The 21,476-nt window shown below is 43.5% G+C and overlaps 1 protein-coding gene across 7 annotated transcripts in view; it reads right to left on the bottom strand.

Moving 5' to 3' along the window:
- The window catches only part of ANO7 (anoctamin 7), a 55,250-nt gene that overhangs the window by 21,868 nt on the left and 11,906 nt on the right, over positions 1–21,476 (bottom strand). For all 7 annotated transcript variants that reach the window (XR_009155807.1, XR_009155806.1, XR_009155809.1 and 4 more), the window contains 9 exons: positions 20,680–20,845; positions 17,503–17,593; positions 12,312–12,408; positions 10,525–10,668; positions 10,306–10,443; positions 9,721–9,819; positions 9,526–9,628; positions 6,965–7,076; positions 762–816 (listed from right to left, as the gene is read on the bottom strand). Coding sequence is in view for 3 of the 7 variants with exons in the window: in XM_058188996.1 (XP_058044979.1) it covers positions 762–816; positions 6,965–7,076; positions 9,526–9,628; positions 9,721–9,819; positions 10,306–10,443; positions 10,525–10,668; positions 12,312–12,408; positions 17,503–17,593; positions 20,680–20,845 (1,005 nt within the window). In the remaining 4 variants the exon portion in view is untranslated. The remainder of the gene's footprint in view (positions 1–761; positions 817–6,964; positions 7,077–9,525; positions 9,629–9,720; positions 9,820–10,305; positions 10,444–10,524; positions 10,669–12,311; positions 12,409–17,502; positions 17,594–20,679; positions 20,846–21,476) is intronic.

The following is a 21,476-nucleotide window of genomic DNA, read 5'->3' on the forward strand; positions in this document are numbered from 1 at the left end:
ACAAAGAAAAGGGAAATCTCTCATAAATTTTATTAAAAAAATAAATGAGTTATTAAGAAGAGAACTAACAATGAATATACTATTATAGTAAAGTTCTTTGATATAGATAAATCTATGGTGAGTTCATACTTGGAAGGCCATTTACAGTTCAGGTCATCCTAGGACTATAAGGGCCATAAAAAGGCAATGAAAATGATAAACATATACTTTGGGATTTTTGCTTAGAATGAAGGCATAACTTGGTAGAGATATGCAAACCATTCCTGACTCAGCAAAAAGGATCAGGTTGGGGGGGGAAAAAGTATTTTGCACACTACATGACTAATTAGTGAAATTCACACCCATCAGATTCAGTGTCTAAGTAGCTCATTTGTTATGGCTATATGCAGGCAGCATCCAAAGGCAACAGAACTATCTCCTTCTTGTCCATGTAAACTTCTCAGATGCATCTGGTGAAACACAGAATGTTGTGGACTTTTTCTAACATGTTTACAAATATGTTGTGGATATAGATAGAAGAGAGTGTTCTTTTGAGCTCTAAAAAAGATACTTGTTCCACTCCTTGGTCTGAGACTAACAGTCTTTCTATTTATCTCTGGAATGGTTGGGATGAACCTGACTCTATTCATTAATAATTATATATTTGTCACTTTGCAATCCAATCTAATTTGCACAGGTTGCCTAGGAATCTGCTGCTCTAGAGGATTCCTCCACATTTGTTCAAGAACCCATCTCTTTCTTATCTCTTCTGAGATACTTACATCCTCATTGCGTATGCCCAGTAATTTGTCATAGTGGCCTGGATAACCAACAAACCTGAAAGGGAAAAAGGAAAAACAAATAGGCAAGAAATGAAAAAAATTATTGGTTTTAATTGTCCATTTGTTGATTTCAGGTACTAATATATTTGTTAGATGCAGCCTACCCTGTAACACCCATTCAAGATTTACATTATTATACTTATTCTGAACAATAGATGGCAGACATTCTTCACTTTTCCCCATCTTTCTGTCACTATTATGAAGAATCCTGTTGAATTACTGTTATGAGATATTTAATAACTTTTTTTGAAATTATCCTCCCAGGTTAATAAAACCTCCAGTTTTCATTCAAGCAGCAAGCTGTGAGACAAGCCCAAATGTCTACTTTTGCAGACATTTATAGAGATTGTACTTGCACTATCTGCAAGTTTTGAGAAACTCTCAATGGTCCAGCATTCTATAGGAATAGCAGGATATATCAGGCAACATGTTGCCAAAATTGAATATACATGCCTAGTCTGGTTATTAAGAGTGTTATGTATCTTTAAATATTTAGGCGGGAAACAAGCACGTTGCTGATTGGTTGAAGCCGCCGGTTAAACAGTATATAAAGGGTTGTTTTTCCCCAGCCTGGTTGCTGGGTTCACCATATATTAAAGAGCTGTTGTCACTACCCTGGTCTCCAGCCTCGTTACTTCCCGAACTTAACACTGGCGACGAAGGTGGGATTTCGAGGCTAAGGAGCACCAGAACCGAGCTGAAGCACGGAAGAACCGAACCCAGCAAACACAGGGCAGAAAAACGGAGATGGCCAGTTACACTCCGCCCGCACCGTTTGACCCGGCTAAAGAGAAATGGGGAACGTATATGACCCGTTTCGAAAGCTTTCTAGAAGCCAACGAACTGCAAGGAGTTCCAGACAACCGCAAAAGGGCATACTTTTTGAGCCACTGCGGTCCCGAGGTCATCGACATCGCGGAAGCCCTGGCAGAGCCAACGCCGTTACAATCGGTGTCGTGGCAAACTCTGCAAACCCTGCTAAAAAACCATTTCGCGCCAACGCCGTCCAAATACGTGCGGCGTTTTGAATTTGGAGAGCGCCGGCAGCTAGAGGGCGAATCCATCGGCGACTACATGGCCGCCCTGCGGAAAGCCTCCAAAGACTGTGGGTACCGAGACCTAGACGAGGTGCTGCTGGAGCAACTCATCAGGGGGGTCCGAGACATGCGTTTGCGGAGGCGACTGCTATCGAAAAGCAATCTGACGCTGGCAAACGCCCTGGACGAAGCCCGAGCGCATGAAATGTCCACCCAAGCGGCGGAAACACTGCAAAAGCCTCTCACACCAAAGGCGAGCACAAAGTCAACCCCGGTGCATCAAGAGGATATCCAGACCGAATCCGACGGTGAGGATGAGGAAGGGGTCTGCCGAACCGAGAAACGCGGCAAAGAGGACCGGGACGAATGCGGAAGTTGCGGAGGTCAACACCAGCGCCAGCGCTGCAAGTTCAAGGACGCAACATGTCGGCGGTGCGAGAAGAAGGGGCACCTAGCTCAAGTCTGTCGAGCTCCCCAACCTTCCCGCCGAAAATTCAAATCGGCCAATCAGAGCGCGGGATCGGCAAGGCGACCCGCGATTGGCTCAAACAAAAAAGGCGCGGATTCAAACCAAACGACGGTGGTCATAGGCCGCGCCTCAACCCGGGTGGAGAAGAAGATCTTCACCAAACCCAAAATAGAAGGAGTACGGTGCCGACTCGAAGTAGACACCGGGTCAGCGATCACCATCATGTCCTGGGACACTTTGGCGAAGTCACTGCCGTCCGTCGCGAAGCGCCACCTGCAAACACAACGGCTACGAGTCCACGACTACCAAGGGAATCGCATCCCTGTTCGAGGGACAACCTCCGTCCGAGTCGAGTACGGACCACACAAGAAGACCCTGCCCATCACAATCGTCGAAGGAACCCTGCCTAGTTTGTTGGGACTAGACTGGTTTCGTGCACTGGGCATGGGAGTGACTGGCATCTACAGAAGTGACTGTAATCTGAAAGACATGCTCATGAACGAGTTCGAAGATGTCTTCAAGGACTGCCTGGGCAAGTACAAGGGGACCCCTATTTCCTTCAACTTAGACCCCCAGGTAGCTCCCATTAGGTTAAAGGCAAGGAGAGTCCCTTTTGCCCTTAAGCCAAAAATTGACAAGGAGCTAGATAAGCTTATAAATCAGGGGATTTTGGTGCCAGTCGATCACGCAAAGTGGGAGACGCCAATCGTCACCCCAGTAAAATCAGATGGGTCAATTAGAATCTGCGCTGACTACAAGGCGACGCTAAACAAAGCCTTACAGAAAAGTGCTTATCCAGTTCCCGTGGTGCAACACTTGCTGCACTCTTTGGGGCAAGGGCAAGTCTTTGCAAAGTTAGACTTGGCTCAAGCCTACCAACAACTGCCCGTGAGCGCCAACACAGCGAAGCCCAAACAATTGTAACTCACAGGGGGCCTTCAAGTGCACCGATTACAATTTGGGGTGAGTGTGGCACCGGGCTGTTCCAAAACTTGATGGAACGACTTCTGCAAGGGCTCCCAGGGTAGTTCCCTACTTCGATGATGTATTAATATCAGCGGAAAATGTAGAGGAATTGGGGGAGCGTCTGAGGAAGGTTCTGGGCATTTTTCGGTCAGCCGGACTAAAGGTTAAAGTGAACAAATGCCAGATAGGGGTAGAATCCGTCGAATTCTTGGGCTACAGAATAGACAAGAAGGGAATTCACCCCACTGAGAGCAAGGTCAAAGCAATCAGAAAGGCTCCAGCGCCCACAAACAAAACAGAGCTACAGGCATTCCTGGGGCTAGTGAATTTTTACGCGGTCTTTTTAAAAAACAAAGCGACCGTTGCTGAACCGCTGCATAAGCTTCTAGGGAAAAATACTGTTTGGTCTTGGGGAAAGTCGGAAAGTAGGGCTTTCGAAGCAGTAAAAAACCTGCTCTCGAGCGATAGCCTGCTCATCCAGTATCATAGCTCATTACCCTTAGTGCTGGTTTGCGATGCCTCCCCTTACGGAGTGGGGGCTGTGCTCAGCCACAGACTTCCAAACGGCACAGAAGCCCCTATAGCCTTCTACTCCAGAACGATGTCCTCCCCAGAGAGGAACTATAGCCAGTTAGATAAAGAAGCGCTAGCAATTGTGTCAGGGGTGAAAAAATTTCACGAATATGTTTTTGGGCGAGACTTTGAAATTGTGACTGACCACAGACCGCTGTTAGGAATACTGGCTGGCGACCGCCCAACGCCTGTGGCACTTTCGCCACGATTGACTCGATGGACTATTTTCTTAGCCGCTTATTCTTACAAGCTGCAGCATCGACCAGGGAAAGAAGTGGGGCATGCAGACGCGTTAAGCAGATGCCCACTACCAGGGGCGATCGAAGATCCCACTCCGGGGACGCCCATCCTGCTGATTGACTCTTTGGACTCTGGCCCAGTCACATCTAAGGAAGTGGCTCGGGCATCATACCGGGACATTATGTTAAGGACTGTACTCGGTTGGGTACAGAGAGGGTGGCCCGCTGCGCCGGGCGAACGGTTTAAGGAATTTGTAAAAAAACGTGATGAGCTCTCGGCTCAAGGGGGGTGCCTGTTATGGGGTGATCGTGTGGTAATCCCGGATAAATTAAGGGGAAAGGTATTGGACCTCCTCCACGAGGGTCACCCAGGGATCGTAAGGATGAAGGGGTTAGCAAGAAGCTATGTGTGGTGGCCTCTCATGGACTCAGAGATTGCTGAGAGGGTAGGGAAATGCCAGGCTTGCCAAGAGTCCAGACCTCTACCCCCAACGGCCCCAGTCAGGGAATGGGAAAAACCCCAAGGGCCCTGGTCAAGAATCCACATTGATTTTGCTGGCCCCTTCCACGGCCAAACCTTCCTCGTGGTCGTCGATGCATTCTCTAAATGGTTGGAGATCATACTCATGAAATCCACCACGGCCGAGGCAGTAATCGCAGCCCTGCGCCACCTATTCGCAACCCACGGGTTGCCGGACACTCTGGTGTCCGACAACGGCCCGCAATTCACGGCAGCCCAGTTTGAGGAATACTTGGCAGAGGAGGGCATCCGACATGCCCTCTCTGCGCCTTTCCACCCTGCGTCGAATGGCCTTGCAGAGCGTTCCGTCCGGAGCGCTAAGGAGGCATTGTCCAGGCTCAAGCCAGGTGACTGGCAAACAAAGATAGATTTCTTTCTGGCCGTTCAGCACAGAACCCCAAGCACTGCTACAGGCAGAAGCCCGGCCGAATTATTGATGGGACGGAAACTCCGGTGCCCACTTGACCGTTTGAATCCCCATTACACACCAGAGGGTTACAAGGGGGAAATAGAAAAAACGAGAGAAATGGGCATAGGCGACCGAGTGTGGGCCCGCAACTATGGGGACGGCCCAAGTTGGCTCGCAGGGCAAATCATAAAAGCAACCGGTCCAAAGTCGTACTTAGTCGAATTACAAGACAACCGAGTATGGAGGCGCCACATAGACCAGATCAGGAAACGAATAGCTGAACAAACCGAGCTAGCTGAGACAGAAAATGACCACTCCCTATTTGAATCCACAGCTGACCATAACCCGGGGGAGGCGCAAGACTTAGCTGAGGTCCCGGAGGTCCAGCGACGCCATCAGGTTCCCGATGGAAACAGCAGGGAAAACTCAAAAAGTAATCCAAGGCCGGAGGGCCAAGAAAAAGAGACTGCCAGTAATCCAGGGCCCGATGGCCTAGAGAGAGAGCTGGGAGGAGAAAAAAGCCCCTCCGACCAGCTCAAAACACCACCCAGGACTGAACTGCGCAGGTCCGAAAGAATTAGGAGACGCCCAGGTTATTTGCGTGACTACGTCGAAAAATAACATGTAAATAATATGTAAATAGTGGTAAAGTGTTTTCTGGGAGGGGAGGAGTGTTATGTATCTTTAAATATTTAGGCGGGAAACAAGCACGTTGCTGATTGGTTGAAGCCGCCGGTTAAACAGTATATAAAGGGTTGTTTTTCCCCAGCCTGGTTGCTGGGTTCACCATATATTAAAGAGCTGTTGTCACTACCCTGGTCTCCAGCCTCGTTACTTCCCGAACTTAACAAAGAGAGACTCTGTTGTGTGTCCCCTTCTCTTGAGCTTCATGGAACTTAAACCACATGACCAGCCTTTCCAGTGGTGGTCCCCATTTAACGGAACATTCTCCTCCCCTTCCCAGGTAAAATAGCCATACAATCTATTTCGAAAAGATCAAAATGGCATTATTTCATCAGATGTTTGGTTAGACTAAATTAATGGCACCTCTGATATACTTGTTTGTGTTTTGCTGGAGATTTTTACTAGTGATATGCACATGTATGTACTGTATGTATGTTAAAAATTCTGTTACATTCAAGGCAGATTCTGTCAGGATTAGTATGGGTTATAACTTCAGCATACTGTACAGATATATATACAATTCTGATTATTTGCAATATATGAAAGATGTACAATAAATTCATTTTTTTTGTAAACCACCCAGAGTTCTTGAGACTGAGTGGGTGGCCATATAAATTACCTGAATTATTGCATCCCTTCATGCCCTGAAAAAATACCTACCAAGCATGCTCTTTTTAACCTAAACAAAACTTCCTTCCATTTCTCCATCATATTAAAAGTTATTCTACACTCTTCCTCAATAAAACATTAGCAGGATGTGTTGAGCCTACAGCGCCTATAAATCTTGCTGACTTGTGCTACCTGAGATTATGGATATTGTAATTCAAATTAAGTAAGTTTCCTCTATTACAAAGGAAAACAATTCTACAAAATAAAACTTAAAAGGAGAGAAAGAAGGGAGGGAAAATATTGCATAAACAAAAGCAGGAAGCCAGGGCATTTTAAAAATTGTGTCTTTGAAGCCTTATCACTGCAAAGAAAATTATTTTCACTATGAATTAGGAAAATTCTCAATTTTTTTGAAAATTCTATATCTAACTATCATTGTTCCATCTGTCTGTCTGTCTGTCTCTGTCTGTCTATCTTCCATGTATCTACATCATCTATGTCTGTCTGTCTGTCTGTCTGTCTTTCTCTCTCTCTCTCTCTTGGTTTTAATGGATTTTATGATTGTTTGGCACCAGAGTGACTTGTCTGAGAGGAGTGGTTATAGAAATTAAATTAAATAAAAAATAACAAAATTTACCTGCCCTTAAAGAAGGCAATGTAGATGGGAGATGAATAGAAATTGATGAACTCAAAAATAAAGACTTTAAAAGTGAAGGCATCTTCAAATTTGGTCTGGGTGCGATGCATTTCTGTGGCAGAAAAATTAATGCATGATTTAGAGTAGTGTTTATCCTTCAAGTTTCTCTGAACAATTCCTTATTTTCGTCATCTATCCTTATCTGTCTTCACATCACTATGTGATGTGTTAAGATAAGTTGTGCATTAAAAAATATTTTCATGTTATTATATATTATGGCTAAGTTGGCAAAGCAAGTTGGAATACATTCTGATTAATGTTTTTTTTTTTTTTACATTTTCTTCAAACCTTAAGTCTGACTTATTGGGGGAGAGGATAGAACATTCCCTTGATGTATGCAAGTTGAATGCAGATATCTTTCAAGTGGATATTCTTGATCCTTTCAAATACCTATATTCAAGTGGATGTTCTTGATCCTAAAGTTCCCAGATGAAGCTTCTATGTATGAGGGGTTGAACAGCATTAGTTCTGGGCAAGGGCAAAATACCTGCATATTGCTACAATGATTATATGTGCAAAATATATGTCATATATAATGCAGTTAAAAATTTAGTGTGACGATGACATTTGCCTAAGAATTTAGCACTGAGAGAAAAGTGTTTTGTCACAAATTATACTTTCTAACACAAGGACTATCAAATCTAGGCTGCAAAAATACATATGATTAGAGGTTAATATCTAGAGTTAAATTTAAATTTTGTATCCTGGGTCTAGTGCCATACTGGCTCGTTTTCTCAACATTCCAAGAAACAGATTAAGAGAGGAGAAGATACAAAAAAAGGTAAACTTTCCCTGCTTGATAGTACAGGTTATCCTCAAGTTATGACAGTTCACTTAGCGACTGTTCAAAGTTATGACATCATCTCCCCCAAGTACTTATGACACAGTCTCAAAGTTACAAATGTTGCAGCACCACAGTAGTCATTCATCCTTACGAACAACTGCAGAGGCATTGCAACATTTACCCTGCCTATTATTATTTTTTATTTATTTATTTTTGTCACAACAGTATATATAAGCATAAGCATGAAAATAACTATATAATATATAAGCATATATATGAGCATGAGTACGTAATAACTATATTAATTGGATATAATGGAAGGAAACAATAGGACGGGAACGGTAGGCACGTTTGTGCTCTTATGCACGCCCCTTACAGACCTCTTAGGAATGGGGTGAGGTCAATAGTGGACAGTTTTTGGTTAAAGCTTTGGGGATTTTGAGAAGAGACCACAGAGTCAGGTAGTGTGTTCCAAATATTAATAACTCTGTTACAGAAGTCATATTTTCTGCAATCAAGATTGAAGCGGTTAACATTAAGTTTAAATCTATTGTTTGCTCTTGTATTGCTGTGATTGAAGCTGAAGTAGTCTTTAACAGGAATGACATTGCAATAGATGATTCTATGAGTTAAACACAGGTCCTGTCGAAAGCGGTGGAGTTCTCCCCCACCTCACCAAATCTCCACAGGCACTGGGCCTGTGATGACTCACTTACCTTGCAAAGATCTAGCAAGCTGTGTCCTCTCCAACCTCTGTGCCGCGGTTTCTTTGCCTGCGTCCTTGCAGGCTCCAGTCGTCTTTGCAAAAAGTTTTTGGCACAAAGAACGGAGGCCTGGAAGGGCACGGAGGATGCAATCACTCGCTCCTGCAAGATTTGGCTGACTTTCTCTACAAAGAATGAAAGCCGGGAGCAGTGTACACACCCCTCCTAACCTCCATTCTTCGCACCAAAAACTTTTTTCAAAGATGACCAGAGCCTGCAGGGAGACAGGCAAAGAAACTACAGCAGAGAGACTGGAGAGGACACAGCTCGCTTGATCATCGAGACATTCAAAAGATAAGTGCCTATGGAGACCCGGTGGGACTGGATAATGGGGGAAAACATGAGATATTTAGTGTATCGGGGAGACCTTGGGTGGTCGGAAGCACTAGGCCCCACCCCAATGGTCTTCCCCACCCTGATACCTCATATGCACTTAACAACATGAGCATTCGATTAGCGAATGCATTGAGTATTTCAGGGAGGGATCACATTCAATTAACATGATACCATTAACAAATTCCTTGAGTTACAAATGTAATTGGCAGGTTCCATTACATTTGTAAGTCAAGAACTATGTGTAAATCAAGTCACCGCTAGCCGAAGTACAAATATTTTGGAGTCTCCAGAAATTGTGTATAAATTTCTAACAAACTACTGAGTAATCCTGATGCTACTGAATGAAAGACAGTAAAATTCTTTGAGATATGCTACAACTCTTAGATAATTTTTTCAAACTGGAAATTTACTGCATTATAGAAACTTCATTTTTGCTTTAAATTTGTGGGTGATAAATGCATTTAATATAGGACTCAAAATGTCCTCATTTTGATTACATCTCCTTAACTACCTTATTTCTATAAACAAAACCTACTGTAGTTTTATGTTTTAGAAGCTAAGAGATAGGGCTGAAAGTGATGTTTTGCTTGATGTCCAAGCCAATACAGTTTACTTACCCCACTTCGTAAGAAAAAGTGCCAGTGCAATGTAAATTTTCGAGAGGAGGAGGATGAAAAGGAGATTCACTACTGAGCCTGTCAGGCTAGCAATACGAGAAGCCTAGTGGGGAAAAAGGAGTTAAAAATGCAAATGAAGTCCAATAGCAAAACCCAACCATTCCAAAAAGGAATAGATACTTAGAGTTCCCTTACCGAAGATACAAGTAGGAAGTTCCGGGACCTGGATACAATTACAGCAATGATGGCCCGGTAAAGGATAACGGAAATCAGGAATATTATTACCACAGCAATCTGTAGACAGGTAAAGAAGAACTAGTAATGTGCATTTGTTGTCTAACTACTGCAAATAATTAGTCAGTCTGGCTGTGGCCAGTGGAATTACGTTGCCCCAATCTATATTCTTCGTATGTCCTGAACTCTGATTCCCGCTACCCACAGCTAATAAAATATGGTGTGGTAGATGGAGGAATACTGGGTTGGTGAAGATTAGACTTGAATTTGGAACAGAAAATGCTGATCTTTCTTAATATCCATACGTATTTCCTCTAAATAAGCAATTCATCTGTCTATGTAGATCCAAGATGTGAACACATATTAAGCCATAATGTATTTATATTTAGCTTAATGTCATTGCAAACACATACTTTGCATTATAGCCAAATATTTTTATTGGTTTATTATTTTATTCAACAAACCATGGTTAACATGGCTTGGCATTATGTATCAACAGATCATATCTCAAGATTTAGTTCACTTGGGGTTTCCAACCTCCCTCACCATAACGATGATGACCATTGATCCAGTGATGATTCTGTTGAATCGAGTCCGCTTTGGGAAATAGGGCTCCTCCTCTCCAGTAATTGGGTTTATAGTTGTCATGGGAGCCAAAGCAGCAAACTGGGGTCGTGGACGTTCCTATAATAGAAGAAATATGAATATTGTAATGTATGCCAGTTTGGATTATGCGTTATATTAGAAGCCCTCTAAGTTCAGTACCTCAGTGTCCTCAAAATCTGAACAATCCCAGCGGTATGTCAGGGTAGCATTCATTCGTTTCCAGTACTCAAGAAACGTGACTGCCCACAGAGACATGAAGATGCTGAAGAAAACAGTGCCACCATGGTCAAAGAGACGGCCAGCCTGGAGGAAAAAGGGAGAGATTACTCTTATGCATGTAGCAATGTACCCAGATAGAGAAGTGAGTCAAGTGAGCAAAGCTCTTGAATGCAGCAGCTGGACTCCCACGTTATTTCAACACATTGTTTTAACCAAAAGGTTGCTGAATAGCTGTGTCCAACACACAAAGTAATTAAGCCTGTTATTCAATGCTTACACAGTATGCCAAGTCGCCTTGGTGACATGGGTAGAATAGAAATCTTATAATAAATACATAAGTAAAGAAATCCAAAACAAAGCACCATATTATGGCATAGTTGATTGAATCTACTCTCTTGCTAACTACCACATACCTGTGTTCCTTCAATTCTTTATTTCATACATACCCACTGTGGATGGGTTACAGAAATGGGCCTATAGCTATTTGTAGTTTAGCCTCTAAAACTATAAGTAAGCTAAATTGCCTTTGCAACAAAAATAGCTTACAAATTGCAAATGTTGCAATATATGCACATATTAGAATTACTAAATGGATGGAACTTATATCATATTGTTTTGGAAGAGATAGCTAAAAGCATAAACTTTACAAACCATAAACTATAAACTTTACATATAAACTACAAATGACCAATCAGTCAAACAAGGGAGGCTGAGAAAAAAAGGGGGAAAAACCCTCAAGAGTGTAGCTTAACTTAATTTCAAGCAATATATTAGAAAGGAACCAACTGAGGAAAGGCTATTTAAACAACTTCATATTAACAGTTTTCTTGTGAGTTCTCAATGAGAAGATGAAGAGCAAAAGATAAACAGGTTTGTTTACGGAGTGGCTATGCAACTATGTGTAAAGATTGTATCTCTGCTTGAATAAGAAAGTGGGATTACTGTTTTGACTCCAGCCCCAGAACCTAGCCCCATGTCCAAAAGTGACTCTGAGAGTGAGGGGAAAGAGCCGGTAAGGTTTACCTCAGGAGCACCGATTCCTTTGGCCTGGCTCCAGGAGCCAAAACCAGACTAGTCGGAGGACGTAATGAGGCCGTCATCCCCTGATTCCTCCCTTCCTCAGGCTATGCCTTCAGATCCAGCTGACAATAATAATAATCAAGCTTGGATTAACCCGCGCTTCAGAAGATTAGAGAGGTGGCATCATCAAAGGGAAGGGTGGGGCAGGAGCCCCGCCCCACAGGCTATATAAGGAGCTTTGGGACTGCTCTCATTCCACGGGAAGCAAAAGTTTAGCTGAACCGTTTCAAAAAGAGCTGAAAGTCTTGCTACGTGAGTCATATGTTTGAACTATGGCAGGCAGCTGCGATTTCTCTGCCAGGACTGATAAGAGCCGTGAATCCATTGGCTGAAGGCCAGCTCGCTAATTCGAAGTGGGGAAGGAGACGGAACAATTACTGGTCTCACTTAGAAACAAAAGAGCAGCAAGGGTGAATACAAAAACGACAGGTGAATTAGTTTCGTAAGTATGGCAGAGTTCTGACCGAAAGGTAAATACATGACAGTGATAAAATTATGGGGATTGCAATGTGGTTTGATGATCCCAGAGAGGGGTCTGCAGACCAGATTTTTGTTCTTCAGCAGGTCAATGAGAAGTATGTGAAGTTGATTATAAATTTGTTGATTTAGATAAAGCATCTGAAAAGAACATAACATTATAACCTCACCTGAAACATGGGGCAGACAGTAGATAGATTCCAATAAGGACAGACTTTGCAAATTGGGCACATCTTGTATTTGTCACCACTGGAACAGATTTCCTGTCTAGTTCAGAAGGAAAGAAAAGTGCGAGGAAAATTTTTTGCTATGGAACCAGATTCCTTCTTCCATAACTTTGCTATTGGTTTTAGAATAGAATAAAATAACAAAGTTGGAAGAAACCTTGGAGGTCTTCTAGTCCAACCCCCTGCTTAGGCAGGAAACCCTACAGCACTTCAGACAAATGATTATGTAATCTCTTCTTAAAAACTTCTAGTGTTGGAGCATTTACAACTTCTGGAGGCAAATTGTTCCACTGATTAATTGTTCTGTCAGGAAATTTCTCCTTAGTTCTCTCCTTGATTAGTTTCCACCCATTGCTTCTTGTCCTACCCTCAGATGCTTTGGATAATAGTTTGGCTCCCTCTTCTTTGTGGCAACCCCTGATATATCAGAACACTGCTATCATGTCACCCCTATTCCTTCTTTTCATAAGACTAGACATATCTAGTTCCAGCAACTGTTCTTTATATGTTTTATCCTCAAGTCCCCTAATCATCTTTGTTGCTCTTCTATGCACTCTTTCTAGAGTCTCAACATCTTTTTTATATCATGGTGACCAAAATTGGATGCAGTATTCCAAGTGTGGCCTTACCAAGGCCTTATAAAGTGGTATTAATACTTCACATGATCTTATTTCTATTCCTCTGTTTATGCAGCCTAGAACTGTGTTGGCTTTTTTGGCAGCTACAGCATACTGCTGGCTCATATTTACGTGATTGTCCACTACTACTCCAAGATCCATCTCACAGTCACCACTATTGAGTAAGGTGCCACATATACTGTACCTGTGCGTTTTGTTTTTCTTGCCTAAATGTAGAACCTTACTTTTTTTACCATTGAATTTCATTTTGTTAGATAGCGCCCAATGTTCAAGTCTGTCAAGATCCTTCTGTATCTTAATCCTATCTTCCAGAGTGTTGGTTATTCCTGCTAGCTTGGTGTTGTCTGCAAATTTGATGAGTTCCCCATCTATTCTCTACTTTTCAACATGCGATACTCCACACATGAACTCCTCCGCCTGCGAGGTGCCCCCGCCTCGCAGGAATGGCCCACTGCATTACCAAGGGCCGGCCTCAATGACGGGTCTTGGGACCCACAGAGGTGGCATGCGTCTAGGAAGAGCCTTTGGGGATTTTTAAATAGGGAATTTTTAAAGGGGGGAGGGTAAGGGCGGGTGTTGGGGGAAACCCGTCGGGGAGGGTATGTCCAGTCCTTGCGCGTGCTCACGACACTATTTTAGCTGGTCCGAAGACAGGGGGGGAGGGATTTGAACAGAGCAGAGAGTACCATTCCATCTGTACGGTAAGTGGGAGGGGCAGATATGGCGGAGGCAGGGGGAGCACGTGTTCGATGTTTAAAGGCGATCACGTGCTCCGGCCCCCCAGTCCTCACTCGTTCCCCAGATGGTCAAGATCCTCAGAGCTTGGGTCTACGGCTGATGCTCTGCAATGCCCGGTCCGTGGTCAACAAGGCTCCCCTGATTTGTGACCTTATTCAGAGGGAGTCCGTGGACTTTATGGGTATTACGGAGACCTGGTTGGGCACAGAAGGGGGTGTACCCCTGGTTGAACTGTGCCCTCCGGGTTTCCGTGCATTCCATCAGCCGAGGGCCCAAGGTAGGGGTGGGGGGGTGGCGGTTGTGATTAGAGAAAGTCTGGAGCCGAGGGAGTCCACTGTTCCTCAGATAGCTGGCTGTGAATCCCTCCTTGTGAAGTGGGGCCATCGGAATCAGATGGGGCTGTTGATCACGTACCTGGCTCCTTGCTGCGTGACTACAGCCCTACCTGAACTACTAGAGGTGCTTGCTGGCGTGGCGGTTGAGGTTCCCAGACTTTTGGTCTTGGGAGATTTCAACTTGCCATCGGCCGGCTTGTCATCGACAGTGGTTCAGGAGTTCCAGGCCTCCATGACGGCCTTGGACCTGATTCAAGTAACTGATGGCCCTACACACATTGGGGGAGGCGCGCTAGACTTGATTTTTATCTCTGGTCAGTGGGTAAATGATCTGGTTTTAGGAGATATAGTGAAAGAACCGGTGTCATGGTCAGATCATTTTCTCCTTCGCCTAGACTTTCGGACCACTGCTCCCTGCCGCAGGGAGACGGAGCCGATGCGTTGGTTCCGTCCCAGGCGCCTGATGGACCCGGAGAGGTTCCTGACGGAGCTTGGGCCGTTTCCTGAGGATCTTACCCACGGCACGACTGAAGAACTGGTTGCGGCTTGGGAACGGGCCGCAGCTGGGGCTTTGGACCATGTCGTGCCTTTGCGGCGTCTGACCCAGCGTAGATCTCAATTGGCTCCCTGGTTCTCCGAGGAGCTGAGAGAGATGAAACGCCGGAGAAGACACCTAGAGAGTATTTGGAGGTCCAGCCGTTCCGAGGCTGATCGGACACTAGTGAGGTCTTTTACTAAGACCTACCTAGTGGCAATGAGGGAGGCGAAGCGTTCCTACGTTTCCACCCTCATTGCATCGGCAGATAACCGCCCGGCCGCCCTGTTTCGGGTGACCCGTTCCCTCCTTCAACAAGAGGGTCGGGATGACCCCCTACAGGGACGAGCTGAGGAGTTTAACGGTTATCTATACGATAAAATCGTTCAGCTTCGTGATGGCTTGGACCATGATTGCGATGATTCAGCCGAGATGGCAGAGGCACGTCTTGTGGAGGTTATTTGGGATGAGTTTGATTCTGTGGCTCTCGAGGACGTGGACAGGTTGCTGGGGAGGTTGCATGCAACTACATGTTTACTGGACCCGTGTCCTTCCTGGTTAGTACTGGCTGCTCAGGAAGTGACACGAGGCTGGCTCCAGGGGATTATAAATGCTTCTTTGGTTGAAGGGGTTTTCCCCGCCGCCTTGAAAGAGGCGGTGGTGAGACCTCTCCTGAAGAAGCCTTCCCTGGACCCAGCTATTTTGGGAAATTATCGTCCAGTCTCCAACCTTCGCTTTTTAGCGAAGGTTGTAGAGAGTATGGTTGCATGGCAGCTTCCCCGGCACCTGGAAGAAGCTGTCTATCTAGACCCATTCCAGTCCGGCTTCCAACCCGGTTACAGCACGGAGACGGCTTTGGTCGCGTTGGTGGATGACCTCTGGAGGGACAGGGACAGGGGTTGTTCCTCTGCCCTGGTCCTATTAGATCTCTCAGCGGCTTTTGATACCATCGACCATGGTATCCTGCTGCGCCGGTTGGAGGGATTGGGAGTGGGAGGCACCGTTTATCGGTGGTTCTCCTCCTATCTCTCCAACCGGTCGCAGACGGTGTTGACAGGGGGGCAGAGGTCGTCCTCGAGGTGCCTCACTTGTGGGGTACCTCAGGGGTCGATTCTCTCGCCTACCCTGTTCAACATCTATATGAAGCCGCTGGGTGAGGTCATCAGTGGTTTCGGGGTGAGTTATCATCTGTACGCTGATGATACCCAGCTGTACTTTTCCACCCCGGACCACCCCAACGAAGCGGTCGAAGTGCTGTCCCGGTGCCTGGAAGCTGTACGGGTCTGGATGGGGAGAAACAGATTCAAGCTCAATCCCTCCAAGACGGAGTGGCTGTGGATGCCGGCACCCCGGTACAGTCAGCTGCATCCGCAGCTGACTGTTGGGGGCGAGTTAGTGGCCCCAAAGGAGGTGGTTCGCAACTTGGGCGTCCTCCTGGATGGACGGCTGTCCTTTGATGAACATCTGGTGGCCGTCTCCAGGAGGGCCTTTTACCAAGTTCACTTGGTTCGCCAGTTGCGTCCCTTCCTTGACCGGGATGCCTTATGCACAGTCACTCACGCTCTGGTTACGTCTCGGCTGGATTACTGCAATGCTGTCTACATGGGGCTGCCCTTGAGGTGCACCCGGAGGCTGCAGTTAGTCCAGAATGCAGCTGCACGAGTAGTAATGGGAGCCCCTCGTGGCTCCCACGTAACACCACTGCTCCGTAGTCTGCACTGGCTTCCTGTGGTCTTTCGGGTGCGCTTCAAGATTCTGGTTACCACCTTTAAAGCGCTCCATGGCTTAGGACCCAGGTACTTACGAGACCGCCTGCTGTTACCCTATGCCTCCCACCGACCCGTACGCTCTCATAGAGAGGGTCTCCTCAGGGTGCCGTCCGCCAAACAATGTCGGCTGGCGGCCCCCAGGAGTAGGGCCTTCTCTGTGGGAGCATCAACACTCTGGAATGAACTCCCCCCTGGTCTACGTCAAGTGCCTGATCTTCGGACCTTCCGTCGTGAGCTAAAAACATATTTATTCATTCAAGCGGGACTGGCATAAATAGATTGATTTTAAATTGGGTTTTATCAATATTTTAAATTTTAAATTCATTTTAATTCTGAGCCATTTAGTAATTGTTACATTTTAATTCGTTTTAATTGTATATATTTTGTATTTTATTTTGGCTGTACACCGCCCTGAGTCCTTCGGGAGAAGGGCGGTATAAAAATTTAATAAATAAATAAATCTATTCCCTCATCCAAATCATTGATGAATATGTTGATGAGTACTGGGCCTAAGCAGAGCCCTGGGATACCCCACTGCATACCTCCCTTCATCTAGATGCAGTTCCATTGAGGACTATACATTGAGTATGGTTGATCAGCCAGTTACGAATCCATCTGGTGGTGATGCTGTCTAACCCACATTTTTCTATTTTATCAAGTAGTAGGTTATGGTCTACTTTGTCAAATGCCTTACTGAAGTCCAAGTAAATTATATTGACAGCATTCCTCTGGTCCATTAGTTTTGTCACTTTGTCAAAGAATGTAATAAGATTAGTCTGTCATGATCTGTTTTTGACAAACCTTGCTGTGTTTCATTTTTACTTGCTGTGTTTCATTTATTTTATGTTTTGGGTTTGTTTTTGGTTTTTTGGTTTTTTTTTAGTAATTCCATAACTCTAATCTGCTATTGAAAATTTTTGGGGTGGAAGAGCAGGATAAAAATGTTAGAAATCTATAGATCTGTCATTTACATATTGAGGAACATATTTTTAAAAAACTTTATAAATTTAAGCAAAGGGTGACTCAGTCATGCTGGTTGTCAGTCATGCTGGTTAATGAAAAAGGCTTCTTGCTAAAAACAGAAGAAAACAGGAAGAAAAAAGATAGTTTGCCACTTACGTTGGAATGTCATGAAACATCATAAAAATGCCAATTATGAAGACCAGTGTTCCCACTATAGCTGCTGGAAGAAGCCATGCTGTGTAGAAACCTACACAAAAAGAAGAGAGGCAACAGTATATTCATACTCAGCATCACATGCTGCCCCACCCCTTGTGATTGAGAACCATCAACCTGCTGTCCAGAAAATCTAAGTTTGTGATATTTTGCAAAACAGCAAAAATAAAATAACAGATAACAGGATGTTACAACTTGGGAGCTGGTTGTTAATAGCAAGTCAGTGGACAGGTTTCTGACAACCAGATTGGTTCCTAGCACCAAATAGAACAAATGCATCATATGAGAAAGAAATAGCACCATGGTGAGATGGGTGGCAAATAAATTTAACAAACAAACAAATATAGAGTATCAGTTAGGTTTTTGCCATGTTATAATCTCCTACCTGAAACCTATTCAATGTTAAGAAACAGGTCAGAAAATATTCCTTGGGGTATGACTGATTAATTGCTATCACTGAGATATGCCCCCAGAAGTAGGGGTTCTCTTGAAAACCATAAAGCACCAATTGAAGGATCAAATTTAGATTTCTGGATCAAATTTCGAGGCCAGAATTGGGTGCCTTGGGATCATCCAGAAAACAGCAAGTAATAATGGCAAACTGGTCTTAATCTTCACTAAGGCTTCTTGCTTTTTCTTTATTTTTAAAACTTTAATGTCAGCATACAAGTGGCAGGATACCTATGACTGCAGATCTACACACAATCACTACCCTGTTTAAAAAAAAAGAATCATTATTGTGAAGTACATATGCTTAACTTCTTGAATTCATAATGGTGCTGTGTTAAATGAGTTTAAAATATGAAAGTACAAATGCTTCAAAATGTTCATCGAAGCAAAACAGATTTTTTTATTGCTTGCATTTAGGATATTTTCCCATTTGCCCAAAACAGCATAAATATGCCAGGACAACATGTTTTGTCATATCTCTCACCTAGTGTCATTCTTATTCTACCAATATTAAAGTAGTAATTTTCCATATATCAAGATGATACCCATTATATTGGAAGCAAAGTGTAGTGACTAGTAATGGATGGGATCAAAGTAATACTTCTTGGACATTTCAGATGATGTGAGTACACCATGTCTCCTCTTGGCTTCTCGGTCCTCATTTTCTATCTAAACAACTGGTGACCTATCAAAATTGCACAATAGCACTTAGATGGCTCAGTAAACAATAATGTAAGGGCTTCCCGTCTATGACCCTTATTGGTTTAGTGCATGGCTGATATGGCAGAAGAGTGGGATAACATATCACCCTGAAAGAGTTTAACAACTGAAATTACAGGACCAACATCTCTCCACCCAAGAAAACACAAAGCAATCTGAAAATTGGAGTTTGTTGCCAATATGAAGGAAAAGAAGCAAAAGGAGATAAATGATGCTTGTGTCTCTTTAACCTTCATGATTATAAATTGTTGCTGTTTTAACTTTATTCAACTTGAGTGGCAATAAACCCTGAGTGGACAGGGTTTTATTCAATGTATCAGGAGTGTAAAAGCAGCAATAGAGCATAGGAAAAAAACAAGACAAATGTCAGATGTACATTTCACAACAGAAACTGGTTACATTTAATTTGCTACTACAGGTAGTCCTCACAACTGAACCCAAAATTTATATTATTAAGTGAAAAATTTGCTAAGTGAGTTTTGCCCCATTTTAAGACATTTTTCACCACATTTGTTAAGTGAATCACTGCAGTTCTTAAATTAGTAACACGGTTGTTAAGTGAATTCGGCTTCCCCATTGACTTAGCTTGTCAGAATGTCGTTAAAAGGGAGCACATGACTCCGGGACATTGCAACCATCATAAATGTGAGTCAGTTGCCAAGCATCTGAATGTAAATCACGTGACCATGGGGATGCTGCAAAGGTCATAAGTGTGAAAAATGGTCCTAAGTCACTTTTTTCAGTCCTGTTGTAACTTTGAACCATCAATAAATGACCTGTTTTAAGTTGAGGACTACCTGTACTAACTGGGTCCATGTGTTTTTATCAATTTATCTTTCTATCCCAACAGTAATACTACTATAAAGTACTATTTTAGAGCCATATGACTGGGATCCAAGTTAGATTTGGCGATTATACTTGATTACCATAGAGAAAAAAGGAATAAGCAGAAGGTAGTCATAGTCAATTTTTTCAGTTTTTAGGAATTCATGCTGATCAGTTAACAAATGGATTATTGTAATGTGCTCTACTTGGCGCTTTACCTGAAGACAACTTAAAAACTAAGTTGGCCCACAATGTAGCAGCACAGGCAATGCTAAGCATGCCTAATTTTGCTTGTGTGATCCAACTATTCTGTGAACTGCACTGATTACCAGTTGGCTTCTGAATGCAATTCAAGGTGCAGTTATCACCTATAAAGACTTACATGGCATAAGGTCTCGTTATTTGTGGGACCATCTATGTCCATTTTTTCTGCCCATCCAATGCAAACATAGACAGTGGATGTACTCTACGTCCCATCACTTAAACATTTCTTTCTTATGGTGCCATGAAACATGCCTTCTCTCTCATGGCACTTGCCCCCGGAAATAATCTCCCCCAGAAATCTTGATGGCTCCACTCTGATGAGTTTCATGAAGCTCTTATAGCTGGTTAGTCTCCAGGCTCTAGAGAAGAGGAAAGTTTATATCTTGGCATGATATATCGGATATACTGTATATTCTTTACAATATACCTGATGCAGTGGTGGGATTCAGCCAGTTCGCACCACTTCGGGAGAACCGATTGTTAACTTTCTGAGCAGTTTGGTAAACTGGTTGTTGGAAGAAATCATTAGGGCAGAGAACCGGTTGTTAAATTACTTGAATCCCACCGCTGACCTGATGGTATAACCTAAGACAACACTAACCTTTAATGAGGATTTCAGCATTCAGACTTAGTTACAAACTTTAATTCCCATGATTTCTTAAGACAAAATAATGATTGCAAGACCATATATTTTCTATGTGTTGATATATCCCAATGTTTTGCTTATCACTGAAGGGTACTAGTCTTTAACATGACTTTTTTTTTGGTAACCTTATTCACGGGGGGTGTGTGTGGAGTAGAGCATCCACATAATTTTAGAAGTCAGGAAGCTGGGGATCCATTGAAAGAATAGGTACTCACCAAGCCAGGCAAAGTAGAGAGCAATCTTCTCTCCAAAGTACCTGCGGATATGATTCAAAGGCTGATATTTCTTCCACTTACTCCACCGGGCCCAATAATGGAAAAGAATTTGCCTCTGATTAAGTAGGTTAGTGGGCTCTTCCTCTGATGACATCTTGTATGGACCCTTTGGCAGAGAGTGATATTATCCACATAAAATACAAATTTGTATAGTGTATGTTGCATTTTACATGAACTTTCTTGTACACTGTAAATACTTTGTAAAATGCAATAATTAATAATACTAACAGCATTAATTATTAAAATTATAATGATAATTAGATGCCCTGTTTCCCCCAAAACAAGACATCCCCTGTTAATTAGCCCAATCGGGCTTTTGAGTGCATGGCAATAAGACCAAGCACTTATTTCAGTTCAAAAAAATAAAGGTCTTATTTTCAGGAAAACATGGTATTATATAATACTTATGCATACATACATTATACTATTAAAACTTCTTTTTGTAACTTTTTAGAACAAAGGTGACACAAGTTGTTGTGGTGACATGTCAACTTTCACCAAAACATCACAACTATTCTCAAAGCACACTTCATACTTACACAATTTTTGGAAGTTGAGAGTCTGCTCTGCCACAGCCAATCATGTGGCCTCTGGAGCCTCCAAAAAATGTGTGAGAATGTGCCATGCTTTTGTGTGATTTTTGGAAGCTGAAAAGGCTGTGTTAGAGTGCAATGCACTTTTGTACTGCCTCCAGGCCATCCAGAACTCAAGCAGCTCCCCACAGCCTCCAAATATCA

Source organism: Ahaetulla prasina, chromosome 6 (genome assembly GCF_028640845.1).
Source record: "Ahaetulla prasina isolate Xishuangbanna chromosome 6, ASM2864084v1, whole genome shotgun sequence".
Lineage (NCBI taxonomy): Eukaryota > Metazoa > Chordata > Lepidosauria > Squamata > Colubridae > Ahaetulla > Ahaetulla prasina.